General features: G+C 32.4%; 1 protein-coding gene across 1 annotated transcript; it reads left to right on the plus strand.

The window, feature by feature from the left end:
• The first annotated feature begins 1112 nt into the window (after window positions 1–1112).
• On the plus strand, window positions 1113–11850 carry LOC124365125. The gene is made up of 4 exons (XM_046821072.1): window positions 1113–1666; window positions 2249–2395; window positions 8827–9073; window positions 11234–11850. Exons 1-4 carry the CDS (start codon window positions 1389–1391, stop codon window positions 11765–11767), a joined length of 1206 nt encoding a protein of 401 aa, XP_046677028.1. The 5' UTR covers window positions 1113–1388; the 3' UTR covers window positions 11768–11850.
• The last annotated feature ends 5824 nt before the right edge of the window (window positions 11851–17674 follow it).

The raw sequence follows: 17674 nt of genomic DNA on the forward strand, positions 1-17674 counted from the left end.
TTTCCAAAGGCTCGATGAAGAAAGCCTCATTACATAACTTAGTTCCCTTCATAGACAACGGATGCGGTTCCTGCCGCTGGTCCGTCAACTACGAAGCAAGGAGGAAACGAAGGAAGGTCATAGTGGTTTTAAAGGGACACTGTCACCTCCACTCCTTCTGTTTTCTTTTTCTTTGTTTTGTAGCTCTTCTACGCTGACTAGTTCTAATCTATTGAACCGTCCGCGATGCGCTTTACAGCCATCGATTGTAAACGGCCTCAAACCACGGAACAAGCTTAAGACCACCTATCTCAACTCCTAAGGATCATTGTTTTGGATGTTTTCCTTATCTCCCGTCATACATTCATTGAATAAAAGCATATTTTATGTTCTCATTGGAACATCTTTTAGATTGCCTAAAGAGATATTTGAAGTAGTATAGTGATTTCCAAACATCGATACAGACTTCAAATCTATTATATATTAATATCTTATTTCAGACATACATTGCAGGGCCATATATTGTAAGAAGTAACTACTTTTCCGGGTATAACATGCATTACTTTTACCTGAATATGAAGTAGGAATATCTTTAGAGGTTGGTTTGTTTGAATCTAGCAAAAACTATAATTAATAACGGTTTTTCTAATAATTCTGTAAGAATGGATGTTAGAGAAGCAATAAAGGTCTTAACCAATTTTTTTATCCCACTCAGTCGGTAACTAATCGAGAATCGTCCCCTATCTACCATAAACGTTATATTGTCCTCCTCCGTAGGCTAATGGTTGTAGTCTCGGCTCTCTAACTGAGAGATCACGGGTTCAAATACCGGGGAAGGCCAATAATATATAGGCACGAAACAGTGTGTGCACTTTGAGAATATACCAGTGTATATCGAAGTCTACATAAATTAAGCTGAAGCTTAAAAGATAATAAAAAAGGTTTTTAATAGGATTTGAGATGATCTATTCTTACTGAAAGTGAAAATAGTACAACAAATTGTTCACAAAGGCTTTGCTCTATGCTCACACGTGTGGCAATCTCAAGACGGCAGTGGTATCCCTTATGTACATTTGTCAGTTATTTTCCTCACTTATTTTCATATATGCACCCATCGCCATAAAACTTAATTTAAAAAATATTTGTTAGATTGTATACACAAAAAGTAAACAAATAATTAATAATGGAGAAAATGCATCAACGATTTCACCTCTTAAACGAGTTTTTCGGGAGCTCCAGCTGTTAATTACAGCTACATAATTTATTTTCTTAAACCAGCTATGCTAAAAGAAAAATCAGTCTAGTTTGAATGCAATTTTTGTTAGCGTGACATTTACTGTAAAACAAACTTCTCTAAGATCCATTTGCGGAGTTCTAACCGTCTCCAATTCTTATACCAAAATGTTACTATGAGAAAGTCCAATAATATACAGTCTATTTCTTCTGAAGTGCTGGCTAAAATATTTTCTTATGTGGATGATAAAGATTTGTGCAACAACATACCTTTAGTTTGTGAAAAGTGGAAACGTGTATCATCGCGTTCTTTATTATGCAGAGACGTAAGTTTTGAAGGAAAACTAATTTCATCGAAGGATATTTGCTTCATGTTACACAATGCTCCACAACTAAAATCTGTGAACTTGGTATCAGTTGATGATGTGGTTCCAGTTTTGAGAGAAATTTGCAGGTAATTACATTTTTAACTTTAACACATTTAAGTCATACGTACGTTTTCAACTAATTGAATATTTAGTGAAGTGCGAGTGAAAGAAATAATCAATAACACAAGAATTCTTACTTAAACTTGTCAATATTTAATGCCATTAGATTTTTCCTGTATATAAGTTTAGAAATATTGAAGAAATTTTTGTTGCAATAAACCATTAAAAAAACAAACAATTTGAGAAAAGGAGTCTCCACACCCTTAATTTTCTGTTGCATGCCGTGACTGTCCAGAATGGAAGTTAAGGTGCAGAGTTTGGTGTTACTATGGCATTGGAACTGTACCTTGAAAATCACAACCTCATAATTAGTTATCCTATAATTTAAATTAAAAATTATAAGATTGGCTTTTTAGAAATATTATTAGATTTTTTACTTTTAAGACTGTAATTCTATAAGGGCGTAGTGAAGGTAATTCTATATCTTTAGTGTGTGTGTGTATATATATATATATATATATATATATATATATATATATACACACATATATATATACGTAATTATATACAGAATTAATAATTAATCAAAACTAACACATTTATTTCAGATGTAATAAGAATGTTGAAAAACTTACAGTGAAGCAATGTTCCTCTCAAGGAAATTTAATACCTGAAGACGTATTAATCAATGTACTTCTCTCACTGAAATCTCTTCAAAGTTTGGAGCTTAAACAAACAAAATTTACATCACACAGGTTAGTTCTTGCAATTTATATATGTAAATATGTAAGAGAAGAGAATAGGTGTGTGAAACACACACACATACATACTTTAGAGATCTATAGCGATTCCGAAAACTTTTTACTTTAAGGTGATTAATGGGGATGATTGATTATATTTTGAACGGTGACTTTGATTTGGATTTTTCAATAATCTAGAAAACAATGAGAAAAATGGCTACAGTGGATGGTAATATTTGAGTCGCCAAATGCCAAAACAGGCTAAATCCAAAATTTAAAAAAAGTTGAGATATTGATGACATTGAGTTCTGTATTACCTAGGCTACAGATTTGTCACTTCAAAATGTTCCAAAACCAGTTTAAAAAACTGTTTTAAAATTAATATTTAAAAGTGAAGGTTGTTCCAAAATCAGTTATATCCTATAGCCATTCGGTTCCAAAAACAGTCATATCTGCACAGATGACAATGTTCCAAAACCAGCTATATCAAAACTACAATAACTTACAATGTTTCATGTTTCTGTGTCAAAATAAGTTAAATCCCAAAAGACTTTTCCTATAGGGAACTGCTGATCCTTATCCTTTCTGAATTAATTGTTTATTTTGTTGGCCTAATTTTAAATTTCAAAGGCTAAAATAGTGTTATAAGAAGCAATAGCACTCAATTATTTAACATTATTTTAATAGCTCCTGATTTGTTGTGTGCCATAAACATGGAGGCTGAACATACAGGAGGTATTTTAGAAGGTAGTGAAGGCGTTGGTATTGATATTATAAAATGCTGAAGTTGTAATTGTTCAACAAGAAAATGTCAATATAATGGACATAACAGTGGAAACTCCACAAAATGTGGAACAAGTAGAGTTGGTAGAAGAGATGCCTGGGCCCTTTGGCAAAGAAAAGGAAGAAAAAACGAAAGAAAGAGCATGGAAGAAAACTGTTGCAAAAGTTGCTAGGTAAGTTAACAACATTTGGTAAAGAAAACTAAACTAGCCTAATCTTAACACTCATTTGAACTAAAATAACCTAACCTCAACTAAGCTAACCTAACCTCAACTAAACTAACCTATAACCGCAAACTAAACTACTTAATCTCAACCAGCCTAAAGTAATTCAGCTTAGGCCCTAACTTAACTTACAACAGTTTTTGACAACGTTTGCGATCTATAATTTGTTTTTATTACAGGTTAGTATTTTTTTAAAGGTATAGGAGAACTAATAATCCCTATTTTGTTTTAGACACCGCCCGAAGGGATTTCCACAGATGCCCTAGTTGTAAACATTCGGCCAAAAGTAAGTACCGCTGCGCAGAACTTTCCCTGCAGGATGTTAGAAAGATACATCAGCAATACTATAAAGACGCTGACCTTCAATCAAAGAAGAATTTTATTCTTCAGCACATCATTGTTTCCTCAGCAAAAAGGACTCGTCTTCCAGAAGGTATCAAAATCAAAAAGAAATGTAAGTACTGACTTTTTCTTACCTAAAATGAGGAACAACAAAACTGAGAAATGTTAAAGTATGTCGGGCAGCACTACTTACAATTTTGCAAGAGAGTAAAAACCGAGTGCAATTGATTTGCAAAAAGTACCTGGAAAACAGGCGTCGTACCTTTGGAGACTCGTGGAGGAGCACGCCAAGTTGATAAATATAATATAAAGAAAGACAGCATCAAATCTTTTATTAAAACATTTATTCCAGTACAAAAACACTATTGCAGAGCGAAAAACAAGCATAGGCAATACCTTCCAAGTGAGCTTAACATTACAAAAATGTGGAAAATGTATATTGAGCAGCATCCAACTGAAGAATTAAAGTGTGTGAGTATGACTTTTTCAGGCTGGTTTTTTCTGAGAACTTTAACATTGGTTTTGACGCTCCGTACACTGATAAGTGTTCAACCTGCACAAGGCTTGAGTGTGAACTAGCCACAGAAAAAGATGCAGGCAAGCGTGAAACACTAAAGCTAAACCTAAAAGCCCACAAAGTCCGTGCAGACAAATTCTACAGAACTTTTGCAAGAAAATAATGATAAAGAGCTTATTCTGAGCTATGATTGTCAGAGAAATCTTGTCCTTCCTAAAATACCGGACCAAGCCGCATACTATAAGCGCCAGCTATATCTATATAATTTTGTGATTTGTGAGGGACATTCTAAAGTCCTCTTGAATTCAGAAAACACCTTTTCTTACCTCTGGACTGAAAACCAGTATGCAAAAGGGTCCAGTCAAATTGCATCTGCTGTTTACCACAGGTTAACAAAGCGCTAACATGGAAAATGTCACCACAGTCAAACTTTTCTCTGACGGCTGTGGTGGCCAAAAACAAGAACACAACTGTTGTCGGTATGATTGCTCATTGGCTCCTGAAAGATGCACCTAAACATGTTACTAAAGTTGTACTACTCTTTCCGGTAGTCGGCCATTCTTTCATTCCCCCTGATAGAGTGTTTGGAGTACTTGAAAGGAAATTTCAAGATCTGAGTGTAATCAACAATCCCAATGAGTACACTGAAATAATTGAAAAGCACTGTACTGTTGTGAAACTTGGGACGGATTGCCCTGTGAGTGATTGGGAAAACTCTAACCGGATGCTGTTCATAAAAAAAACCAGGACAATGGCATTTTTCAATTTCAAAAGGCCAAGAAATTTATCTTTCAAGAAGTAAAAAGTAATCCAAACTCCATCCTGGTACAAGGAGAAGCAAACTATGTATTTGAAATCGGCGAGAGTAAGTCAGTAATGAAAAGGGGGAAAAATTTTGAAAATGCTGTTTTGAGAGTGATACAAGAAGGACACCCAGTGAAACAAGTAAAAATCAATGATGTGAAATGCTTGCTAAATCTCCACTATGGAAATGACTGGGCAACGGGAGCCAAAGTTGAAGTTTTTTCAAGGACTTATTCCAGCTACCTACCACCAATCAAGGCGAAGAAGATGATGATGATGATTTTGAAATAAATGAAGAGGATGAGCCTATGATTGAGTGAAAATATTTTTAATAAACGACACATTTATTTTATAAAACTCTGTAGATAAATAAATTCATGGTTTTGTATTGAAAATGAATACGATTGTGTTCATTAATCCTAACCTAACTTTACCTAACAATATAGGCTACAATGTTTTGAGAAAAAAGGATTTAATAATATAAGGTTCTGTTTTTAACTTATTTTGGGAATGGTAAACGCAATTTAACTGGTTTTGGAACCAAAGTTAAAAAGCAAATGGCGGAGAGTAAGTTTCCAAAAGCAGCTAAATCATATTTACTGTTCCAAAAACAAGCTTTGCCATATATATTTAATCGGCTGCAGTAATTATAACTTTTGTACCATTTTTTAGCAATTTTAAAACAATATAACTAATTTTTTAACCTTTTTTTTTAAACAAAAATCATAACAAAATGTAATGGATGTGAGAAAAGCAATCAGTTTTTGGCATTTATCTAAAAAACTTGCCAGAGTGGATTTAGCTTGTTTTGGCATTTTGGCGACTCATTTTAAAACTACATAAAGTTTCGGACATTCGGAAGAATTAGAATAGCATTTAACGTATATACTCCAGAAATAGCTGGTAAAATGTTGAAAACGTTAACAAATCGAATTAAAAACGTTATTGTAACTACCCTAGCACCATCTAGCTGAAAATAATGAACTATGACGTAGAGTTTGCACTTAAAACAGTACCGGTACTGTATTTGTTAAAGTAACGTGTTGAATTACAACAATAACAGATAAAATGGTTAAATTTAAACAATAATTAACGTCTGTAAGGTCATTTTAATATTGCTTTTACCAGTTGTAAAAGTTATGCAAATGCATTAAGATATATAGTGTTTTAAAGATGCCAAGAGGAGGAGCAAATATTGAGAATAGAAGAAGGTGAGAGTTGATTTGTGCGTTAATGAGAATCTGGAGAGTATCAACCAAGAAGAAAGACCAGGACTCTCAGTAATAATCTCTGAAAATCACTATTCACAGATTTTATTTCACTTTGGAATTTAACAGCAAATAGTAATATATAACAGTGTGTACTGCGTCTTGTCACATTGGGAAAGTGAGTATTCAGAATGTCCGCATAAATAAATTCTTGAAGCAATAGATTGCAAATAATAATGCAGTACCCAATAGTTAAAAACTATAGCATAAATTATAATAATGCTTTAGCAATGGTTAGTACAAGTGCCAAAATTCGAACAAATAATGGAGGTGTACTTTGTGTACATTGCAAATTGTATTGAAAAATTTCACCATTGAAAAGACATAAATCATAACTTGGACAATGGAAATAATTTATTTACGCAAATTTACTCAATAATTTATATATTAGAAGGGGCTCAAACATTTTGACATATCTAAAAAATGGCAATCCTGAGAACTTTTATGTTTGGATCCAATGGTATATCCTTTACTTTTTCCTTATGACGTTAAAGGTTGCTTTAGATGAAGCCTTAAATTTGAAAAACAAGCTACGGTGCAGAAAATTTTCACAACTGCAGATTGCGTCTAACGAACTTCAGGCAAGGGCGAGTTTCCTTCAATACTAGAAAAGTGTGTTTAAAATAAGTATATAACATGTTTACTCAAATCCAAGGCATTTCAAATCCGAAAGAAGCAAACAAAGCATAACTGAATTCTAAATGAATGTGCACAATTCAATATGATCTCGGGTGGAAAATTATTGAGAAACCTTGCAGTAAGCTTCAACTCATAGTGATCACATTTTTTGTTATTGCTTCTTGGATTGAATGTTTTTAAGTTTAGATCTCTGCAACGAGTTACAAGATATCACCTAAACTTTTAAAAAGAAGTTTTAAATATGCACCTATTGAATTGGAAGATATTCTTATTATACATAGTACAAGTCTAAAAGAGTGTTGACAGGCTTGTTAGAAGATCATTAAGAACGAATCATATCGATCGTGACTTGAAAAGATTTGTTGACTGATTATGAGTTTGAAAAACTTCAAGCTCAAGCAAATTTTTATCAAATAGCAATTATTGATCTAATCATTATGCATATTGAAACGAGATATAGCCAAACCAATATATACTATCTTGATGCACATACTTCACATTCGTGGCTAAAGTAGTGATTATGAGTATGGATGACGGTTGTGGTTTCTTTAGCTTACACTGAAAGAGCTACACATGCTTAATCGAAAGATGTCGCACACTATGTTTAAATGAGCTATACTTGTTTTTGAAAACTGTATGTCTGATCTACACGTCACTTCAAGATCCAAACATTTCCATCATGTATCAGTTACAAAAATTGTTAATTTTACTTATTTAAATTCAGTTTTGTAATTAATTATTCAATATTTTGCTGCTTTAATATTATGTAATGTAATTAATTATTCGTATTATTGTATCAAACTATACAATGAACTATATTCAGCTATAATTACTAAATTATACCTTACTAAATTAGCAATAACCATTATCTTCAAGTATTTAATAATCAATTGCTGTACCTATTATACTTTTCATCCTTTGATTTTGTATGTGGTGCTTAGAGCTGCAGCGAGACACTGAATATATAAAATGAAAACATTTCTGAACTTACATTCAGAAATAAACAAACCAATCCTGCTTTTGATTATTGTGCCCTATCTCGGTTTGTTTTGATATTATCCGTTAGAGTCTCTTATACGCTGTTTGATATTAAAGGAAGGTGAACTGGAACTAAACTCTAAATTCTATTACTTGAACTTTTCAAAATACATGGGAAGTCATAAAAAGAGTAAATCTTGTCTGATTCTGAATATAAAAACGGGTTTTCTTATGTAATTCCTAGATTCTTTCTCCACAAACCGAAATTAGATCCATCAGTTACACATGTTTTAACTGTTATTCCTATTTCTTTCAGCTTGTTTACAACATCATGAAATATTATTTTTAATTGTTCAGAATCAATTGATTCATGACAGAAAAAGTACATAAGTGGCTGACTTATAAAAATATTATTAATCATCACCACCAGAGCACTGTTAGTGCTATTTTTGTTCTACCTGTGCTGAAATCTTCAAATCCTACAATATAATTTTGCTAATTGAGCTAAACTTAAAATTCAATACAAGGTTAGACAAAATTTCTTTGTAGAAGAGGCTGGGTTGAAGTACGCCTGTAATAATATTAGCTGCAGGGTCTTGGTTTTAATATTTACTTCTCTTAAGATATATGAAACACCTGTAGTTCTCATGGATTATTGTACATGTTGCACAGGATTATTGCTGCATTCTCATAAGGTGGTCGTAACAATAGTTACCTGCTTCACGAATGTGCAGTCTATACAGACACTTGCACAAAAGTAAAAGAAACAACCAAGTTCCATCACAACCTGTAAAGTGAGGCAATTTGATAAAGTTGAAAACAAAATACATTTGGTGTCCTCAATAATGGAAATTGTTTTCTTAGCATTAATAATTTTTCACTAATTTCTAGGTTCTTTGAGATTGTTGCATTGCAATCCAACATTACCTGCATCGACGTCAGTCTGAATGAGTTTATAACCTTGAGTGACTTGAGGACGGTGGTACACAACAGCAGGATTCTTGAGTTCAAAATGTCACACAGATACAAAACACCAAAGATTTCTGACCAGGAAATGGCTCATTTAATAAAAACAATGAAACAGCATATAACTTTACTTCATATGGATATGTGCGGATTGGGAAATTACACATATAATGTGAGTTGACTAGTGGTGTATTTAAAAAAAAACTCTTCTGTTTTTCTTACATAATAACATACAGTGAGATGTAGGAAGAAACTAGGAATAGTTATATTGTAGTACTTTTATTGTGCGTTGGAATATGGCAAGGGCGTAGCCAGCAAGGGGTTCACAGAGTGTGGACCATCCCCCAAAGTTTCAATTTTTTTAAATTACTTTTTTAGCAAATGATCATTATTATTATTTAAATAATTCAGTATTACTGACATACTGCTGATAGATCATTTGCAACATTGAAATGGATAAAGGATTTTAAGGAACTCAACTCAAACATTTTTAAGGGGGAAAAATGGGGAATAAGCGGTTCACTGCACTTCCTAACTTTCTATCCACTACAGGAAAATATCATTTTCTCAAGAGCAACTAGATATGATGACTCAGAAATCAAGAAGAAATTTACTGTTGTAAAAGCTATTTTACTTATTATAATTTCTTAATGTAGATTTGTAGTATACGCATAGTATATTCACTGTGTTTTGCAGACAATAAAAGCATCCATTTTGTAATTAAATTACTAAATAAGTCTAATGAATATCAATTATTAATCCTACACGGCCTACTAAAGCAGAGCCTCTATAATTATGAATATCAATCATCAATACAATGTATTCAAGACATAAAAACTTTAAACAAAATTCACTACTTTACTTCTTTCATTTGAAAGTTTCAAAAATTTGAATGTTTCTAGGGAGGTCCCCAATTTTCTCTTAACCTCCTCCCCAAATTGTTTTTTCAAGCTACGTTCTTGGAATACGGAATCAATCCAAGTGAATATATTTTCTTAGGGTGTGAGAAACAATATTATGTTTCATATATACGGAGTTTAGTACAAACTTAAATTTAAAACCTAAATAAGTTTTCATTCAATTTTGACTCAAATGTATGTATTCAAGTACTGTAGATCTGTTCACATCTTTCAATAAGGAAAATTAGCAATCCTTCATTCCAACAGCCCACTTTTCAAAGCTGTTGTCCTAACTTCTGTACATAATTTTCTCCTTAGTTTCGTCCAAAACTATGGAGAACATATCACCATCGCTTTTCTACTCCCTGAATGACAAATCTACATTTTCCAATTGCATCTTCATACCACATGGCTAAAAAAAAATGTATATATAGTATGGTTTATTACTCATAAATTATTTTATTAATTTTAAAATAGGTCCATTAAAATGGTATGAATAACTACATGCCATTATTTATGGGCCTATTGTGTTTTTGATGATTAGTGCTGCCTGAACTGATATATATGTGGATATTTCTCATAAAAAACATTAAACCATGACAAAAATATACAAATATCCTAGCTACCAAACTTTTTCCCACAGAGATTCATTAAAATGTATCATTATAAAGGTAGTATTTATATGCATCCAAATGCCTTTAAATTTTTTCAATATTATTAGATATGCATTAAAATAATCTTTAAATGAGTCTTCATTTAAATGTTATGAAAACAAAACAGCCTTTACCGTTTTATGATAAATATAACAACAAAATAAACAGAAATTGCCACGAACAATTTTTACTTAAAGTTTGGTTGTTCTTATGACAAAAATGAAGTTTGTTTACTGCCTTAATCAATGAGGCATGAAATATATCTTAAACAGACACAACATCTGACATGAACAATGCTATAAATATAATACTCTTATTTCAATAGATTCTTGACTTTGCTCAAAATTAATGCAATGTTTTCCATTAGGAAAGTGTTAATTTTCTTTCAAAGTATAAAAACTGTCATGGACAAATCACAGCTACTTGTTTAATGTAGCACAAAAGTACGTTTTTCAAAGTCAAACCATATTCAAGTTTATACAGTTTGGCAATTCTTTGATTACATATTGAAAGCAATCTCCTAACCACCTCACATATACATTACTTGCTAAAGTAAATATTAGTTTTAACATCAATGAAATTAAATCAATTATTGGATTATGTATTGTAATTGACCAGTGGTATTAAATTTAACATCAATGTTTCACTGTTCACACCACGTTCAAACACTTCTTACACAGTTACATGATTTATTAGTTATGAAACCTGGAGCTACGCCTGAGTCCTAAGATAAATTCTACTTTGTTGAAAGTCTTTTAAAATAATATTCAATGATTACAGGAAATTTTTGGCTGCTCAAACTTGACTGACCTTAAAATGAACAATGCAATAAACTTGAGATTAGAATTACTATACAAAATGTCAAAGTCCTTGAGAAAAATACAACATTTAAAGATTGAAGGCCCATCAACAATCACAAAAGGAGATCTACAAAGAGGACTCTTTGTCGATTCAACGTTTGCGTGCCAACTTAATACTTTGAAGCTAGAGTATTATAGTTCTTTTAATAATGAAGAATGTTGCAAAGTTCTCGAGGTCTGTACAAATTTGAAGAAACTTAGCTTGAAGGGGTGTAGCACCGTGACTATTGAAGGTATATGTAATGCCTTGGTAAAACTAACTGGACTTACATTCCTAAATTTAGCATTTCTTCATGTCTCAACTTTTAATGCTCCTAATATATTTAATCTTCCATGTTTGAACATTTTTATTACTGATGACACATCATATGAATTAAATAATATGTCTGCTTTGCCACAGACTACTCACCTTAAAATCATTCAACTTACAAGGAAGAGCAAAAAGTTTTATTGACCAGTATTATATTATCTGTGTTCAACGAATTTCATGTAAATTACATATACTTCTATGAAAAATATAAAAGAATAAACACTAAATTTGTTCTACTTTAAATGCAATTAAATTGTTAGTTTTAATGTTTAATGATTATACTGCAAAGTATGGCTTGTGATTATGGAACATTTGAAATTGACAAGAGAATATTTATGCCGATAGAAGGATTCTATGTTGGAAGAAATATGCCAACCACTTCTGTTTCTGAAATACATATCTTAGCCCTTCTCAATAATCACACTCCAGCTTTGTTGATAAGTAATTAATATAAGAACTGAAATAATTAAAAAAAACTTTACAAAACTAAAAATCAGAAAACTTCATTGTGGCCAGGCCAGAAAAATAAAAAAACCAGATAGAACCAGGTTAGTGGAGTCCATAATTGACTCAAGCCTGAGTCAAATACCTCCTGCAAGAACACTTAATGTTTTGTTCTAAATGTTCCAGTTCACACTGTGTTCAAACTTTCATAGCACAACGTAATTGGTCGTTTCTTATTGGATATTTTTCTTTATTAATTTAAAAAACAAACAACCATATCATTTTGCAGTTTTAATTTATAACGCTTTTTGTTTACTAAGAAAACATCATAATGATAGATACCATAATGAACAAATTGGTTGTTATTTTTGTTAATTCAATTATTTGCAAACACAGCAAGATATTTTGGCTTTGTTGTGGAGAAATAGCTTCAAAGGATAATGGACTTAGTTTGAATTGGAAAACTAGCAGATAGGTCATTGATACAAACCACACAAACTATGATTATCTATTTAGAATACCGTAGTACAATAAAGAAGGCAGTATTAAGATAGGCAGTGCCTTGCTGAGTATGAAAGACCTGCACATGCAATGCAGAGCTGCCACAGGACACACTCAGTACTTGAACCCTTAGCCCTATTATAACAGAGGCTTGAAGGAGATGATGATCATCAGTGCCATGAATTGAGAATGACATTTTGATGTAATCAGCATAAAACGAACATTGTATTCTCAGACCGATGTTATATCATTGATGAAATAAGGTATAGTAGTGGACCAAGCTTTGACCCCATTGGTATCCCAAGGACACAGTGAAACAGTCAAATGTCACACCCCGAAACATCATCCTGAAAAGCCTGTGACTGCATTCAAAGAACAAGATTTGCAGAGAAACGAAAATCAGATAGGTTCCTTAATTTTAAATGGTGGGGGAGCTTGTCTAAAGCTTATCAAGTTAATACATACATGGATTAAGAAGAAATTTAGAGTTGTAATGCTTTATGGAATCGCAGATAAAACACCCGTTCTATTTGCAGCTACAGTTGAATGAATGTAGTACCAAGTAAAGCTACCAGTATGACTCATTGTTAATTTTCTTTATTTCACATTTTGTAACTTCTTTTTCTGTGACTAATTTTCTCTCGTATTGTTGACAGTGAGAATAAGTTACCAAAGAGCATGCAAACATCTTATTTATTAGTTTTAACTGTTTATTCAGCTTTGATATATCGTTCAACTTTTATTGCATACAAACTAATGTGATTGAATTTATCTTTAGCCCAGCTTTCAACTTGATGAAAATTACAGTGGATCTCTAGCTTCAGCATTAGTTTGTGCCATTTCCAGATCCACAACACAAGAATTCAGTAAATTACATGACAGTAACAGTAAAAAGTTGGCCAGGAGGGTTCACTTCTAGCTGGTTTTATTTTCCAGTTGAACCCACAATGGGTACAGCAAAATCCAACGTGTCACTTAAATCTGGGCAAGAGGGGCACATCACTAACCGCAAATGTTGAGATCTTGGGGTGCAAGGTTAGATCAACAGGTCTAGTCTGCTACGAGGGAAGTTAGAGTTGGTGAGGCTCCTTATGTGTTAAAGGCTGATGATAGCCTAAACACAAGGGCATGGCGCCCCTGATCGCTTTGGTTGGAGAGGCTGGTACAGAGCTGGCTTCTCTTTAAGAGAATGACTGAGATTAATGTCTAATATCCTTTCTCATAGATTTTGACAGGAGGTGGCCCCTACTCCCCAACCTTACACATCAAGAATATCTTCTCACTCCAGAAGCAGCGCAAAGGTCCTTTTAGGACTAAGTGTAATTTTTCAGCTTCTTGCCTTAAGATAGACAGAAAAAACAGTAAAATACTCAACAACAAAAAATCCCTTGCAACAAACGGGTTCCCTTGCATGACATTACAGGTTTTGATATAGTTGGCTATTCATTCATACTATCTCCACATGAACAACGTGAACATAGAATTCAATTGGATTGCAGCTGTTACTTACTGTTATTCCTACCTTCTTAAAAATGTGTTAACGTAATGAATAAATAGCTGGCAACATATTTTAACTATTCATTTAAGGGGACCTTCAACCAAAATTTTTATAAAAATTTTTGAATTCTTTTTTATTATTGTAAGTTATTGTTTAGTTTCTCTCCCCTTTACAAATATATAACTCTTTTTGTGTACAATTAGGTATAACTAACTAAAAAAAAATAAATGCTGAATGCTTGCACAGTTTTAGGATGCCGCCCGCAACAGTTTCAGCCATCTGTCTTTTCACATATACATAATATAAAGAACCCTATAATCATAGTAAGCATTTCCACCTACCTACAGTTGTGATGGAGGAAATAAAGAGTATTTTTAAAGATCTTTCTGACTCAAAACTTCTTGAAAAATGTTGTAAGGGGAAGACTCAAAACCCCAATGAGTCATTCAACATCACAGTATGGTCCATAATTCCAAAGCGAGTATTTGTGACGTTGCCAACTCTCAAGTATGGAGTATACTCTGCTGTATGTGCTTTCAACGATGGTTTCAAGAGCAAAGTGGAAATAATTGAAAAGTTGGGATTCTGGCCGGGTACAAATCTTGTGAAGGCTATGAAATTACTTGAAGCGTAGCGACTACGAGAGGCAGAAAAAAGAGCGCAAGACCTACAGAAGAAACTAAGATACTCCAGAGCACTAAAAAGGAAGAGATTAAAAGATCAATTTGAAGAAGAAGAAGATCCTGACAAGCCTTCATACAGAGCAGGACATTATTGAAGTCAGTTGACCTCAACACAGCAAGACATCTACAGGTAGGGTAGGCCTACCAGTTTAAAATAGGGACCAGCGCAGAAGTGACAGATTTCTAGACTCATATTTTGTATGCACTTATGTAGAGCATTTTACTGTTTAAATGTTCTTTGTTTTCAATAATTATCTGACAAGAGTCATATAATTTAACTTACATTGTGGTGAATCTAAAGATGGCACAAAACTGATATGTTGCACAAGTAATTGAACTAAAAGCCCATAAAATAACTGATAAGGTTTTATATTAGATGCGAAAAATCTTAGAACTTTGAAAACATATCAATAAATAGTGTAACTTAAACAAGATGTTATTCATTAGTACTCTGTCTTCTTAATATTGTTTAAAACATTATAATTATCTAAGTATTACCTTAGAAATACATAAATAAATATTGAATTACAAAAAGTACTTGCTCCGCCGGGACTCAAACCCAGATGTCTCATTTGCTGGGTGAGTTACGTTTGAGAATGAATGATAAAATTTATCTAGTACTTTAGTGTATAATTCTTGTTTTATGTGTTTCAATAATAAATCTGTTAACTTAAGTAAACTGTTTTAATAGATTGAAGAATGGAAAATTCTGTTACGGAATTAATCATCTTTAGTACAATTTAGAGTTTTTAAATATAGCTCAGTCAATGCATTACCTTTGCTTCTATCACTCTTGGGACCTATTGACTTGAAATTGAGCACACTCACCTGGCAAGTAAGAGATCTGGGTTCAAGTCCCGGTGGGACAAGTACTTTTTATGAGTCAACGTTTATTTAAAAATTAGGCTATTGCCATTTATACGATCTTGAAAATCCTTTATATAGACTCTTTACAAATTCAAAATTAAATTAGAGTCAATAAGTAAAACGCTTTTTTATCAGTACTTTTAAAATCTATCCAATCTACAAATCTGTTATTGTGGGATGAAGAAGAAGGTAAGTGATCGGTTAATTTAATATTGAGAAACAAACATAAAGCAAAAAATGAGCATTTATTAAGAACCTACAGACAATAACATTTCAACTAATCAGTCTAAGAATTAATTCCACTATTTGTCTGGGTTTAATAAGTCTTATTATGTCCAGCCAACAACTACCTAAATTTTTGAATTTATAATGAATATGTAAATAACTATAAAAACAACAGACTTTACTAGATCATTCAGATTGCAAAAAGCACAAGGGAATTAATTAAATTGCAAACAAAAGAAATGTCTTATTATAATATCTATAAATGTACAATTCTATAACAAGATACTAACTCATATGCTTTGAACTCCATGTAACTATAATATCGATTATGAATAAAATATTCTTTTTAATTATTATATAGAAAAATTTTCAACATGTTTTGGCAGTGTTTAATTTAAAATATATGCTGTAAAATTTTGAATGAGGTACAAAGAATTAAAATCACCTCCAAGATTATTAATATTGGTGGTTGGCATACATTGATTTAGTTTTTAATTTAATTTATGATGAATTTGTACTCTGTAATGTTAAGAAGGCACCTGTGTATATTAACTGTTGTTATTTAATGCTAAGATCCGTTTATATTATTACTAGCATATTCACACTTTAAAAGACTGTCATACTGTTATTATAATGTTAGCAACAAGAAAAATTCAGATTGGTAACCGTTTAAGAGAAACAAATCTTAACTAGAATCAACACAATTCTGGAGGTAACAAGACAATAAATCATAAAACAAAAACTCAACACTTACTACAAATATATAAAATGCAAAGAGGTACAGGGCAGGGCGTACCTTAGTTTTTATAGTTTATAAAAAATACAAAATATAAAGGAGACTTTTACACTGATTACTAATCAATAATAACACATTTAATAATTAAAAGTCCAATTATCAACATTTTAAAAATGTTTTGTTTGATTAGCTTACAACAGAGTCGTGCTACTGCAATATACTTTTCTACAAGCAGTGGCGTAACTAGGACTTTGCTTTAGAGGGGATGAATCTGATTGAAGAGCACACCATAATGGGGGATGGTGTGAAATTAATCTTAATATAAAAAGATTAGATAAGCCTAATTCAAAATAAAACATTTAAATACTATATTTCAAACAAGTTTATTGCTTTATAAGTATATTTTTTAAACTTTTTATAGAACGGATTTGGGGAGGCTCTGTTCCCCTCATCCTCCCTTGGTTACGCCACTACCTATAAGAATTTTAAGTGTCTCTCCAAAATGTTTGTTGTCTTAACTTGATTGTAAAAAAAGACTGTATAAATAGACACCCTGTGTATCAGCAAGTAAAGAATACATTTTATAATAGAGACTGATTTTAGATTAGAAACACAACAGAGTTGAAGCTTAAGCAAAATTACAATTTTGTCATTAGCTGCTGTACTGAAAGAACTGTTCTCAGATATTACAAGGGGCAAAGTTTAAAACAATGTTTAAGAGACAGGCCAACCAGTCTGGTGCATGTCAACTATATACTTTACAAGAAACTACAATTTTGTCATTAGCTGCTGTACTGAAAGAACTGTTCTCAGATATTACAAGGGGCAAAGTTTAAAACAATGTTTAAGAGACAGGCCAACCAGTCTGGTGCACGTCAACTATATACTTTACAAGAAACTACAATTTTGTCATTAGCTGCTGTACTGAAAGAACTGTTCTCAGATATTACAAGGGGCAAAGTTTAAAACAATGTTTAAGAGACAGGCCAACCAGTCTGGTGCACGTCAACTATATACTTTACAAGAAACTACAATTTTGTCATTAGCTGCTGTACTGAAAGAACTGTTCTCAGATATTACAAGGGGCAAAGTTTAAA

The sequence above is a fragment of the Homalodisca vitripennis genome, chromosome 6 (assembly GCF_021130785.1).
Source record: "Homalodisca vitripennis isolate AUS2020 chromosome 6, UT_GWSS_2.1, whole genome shotgun sequence".
In the NCBI taxonomy this organism is placed as follows: Eukaryota; Metazoa; Arthropoda; class Insecta; order Hemiptera; family Cicadellidae; genus Homalodisca; species Homalodisca vitripennis.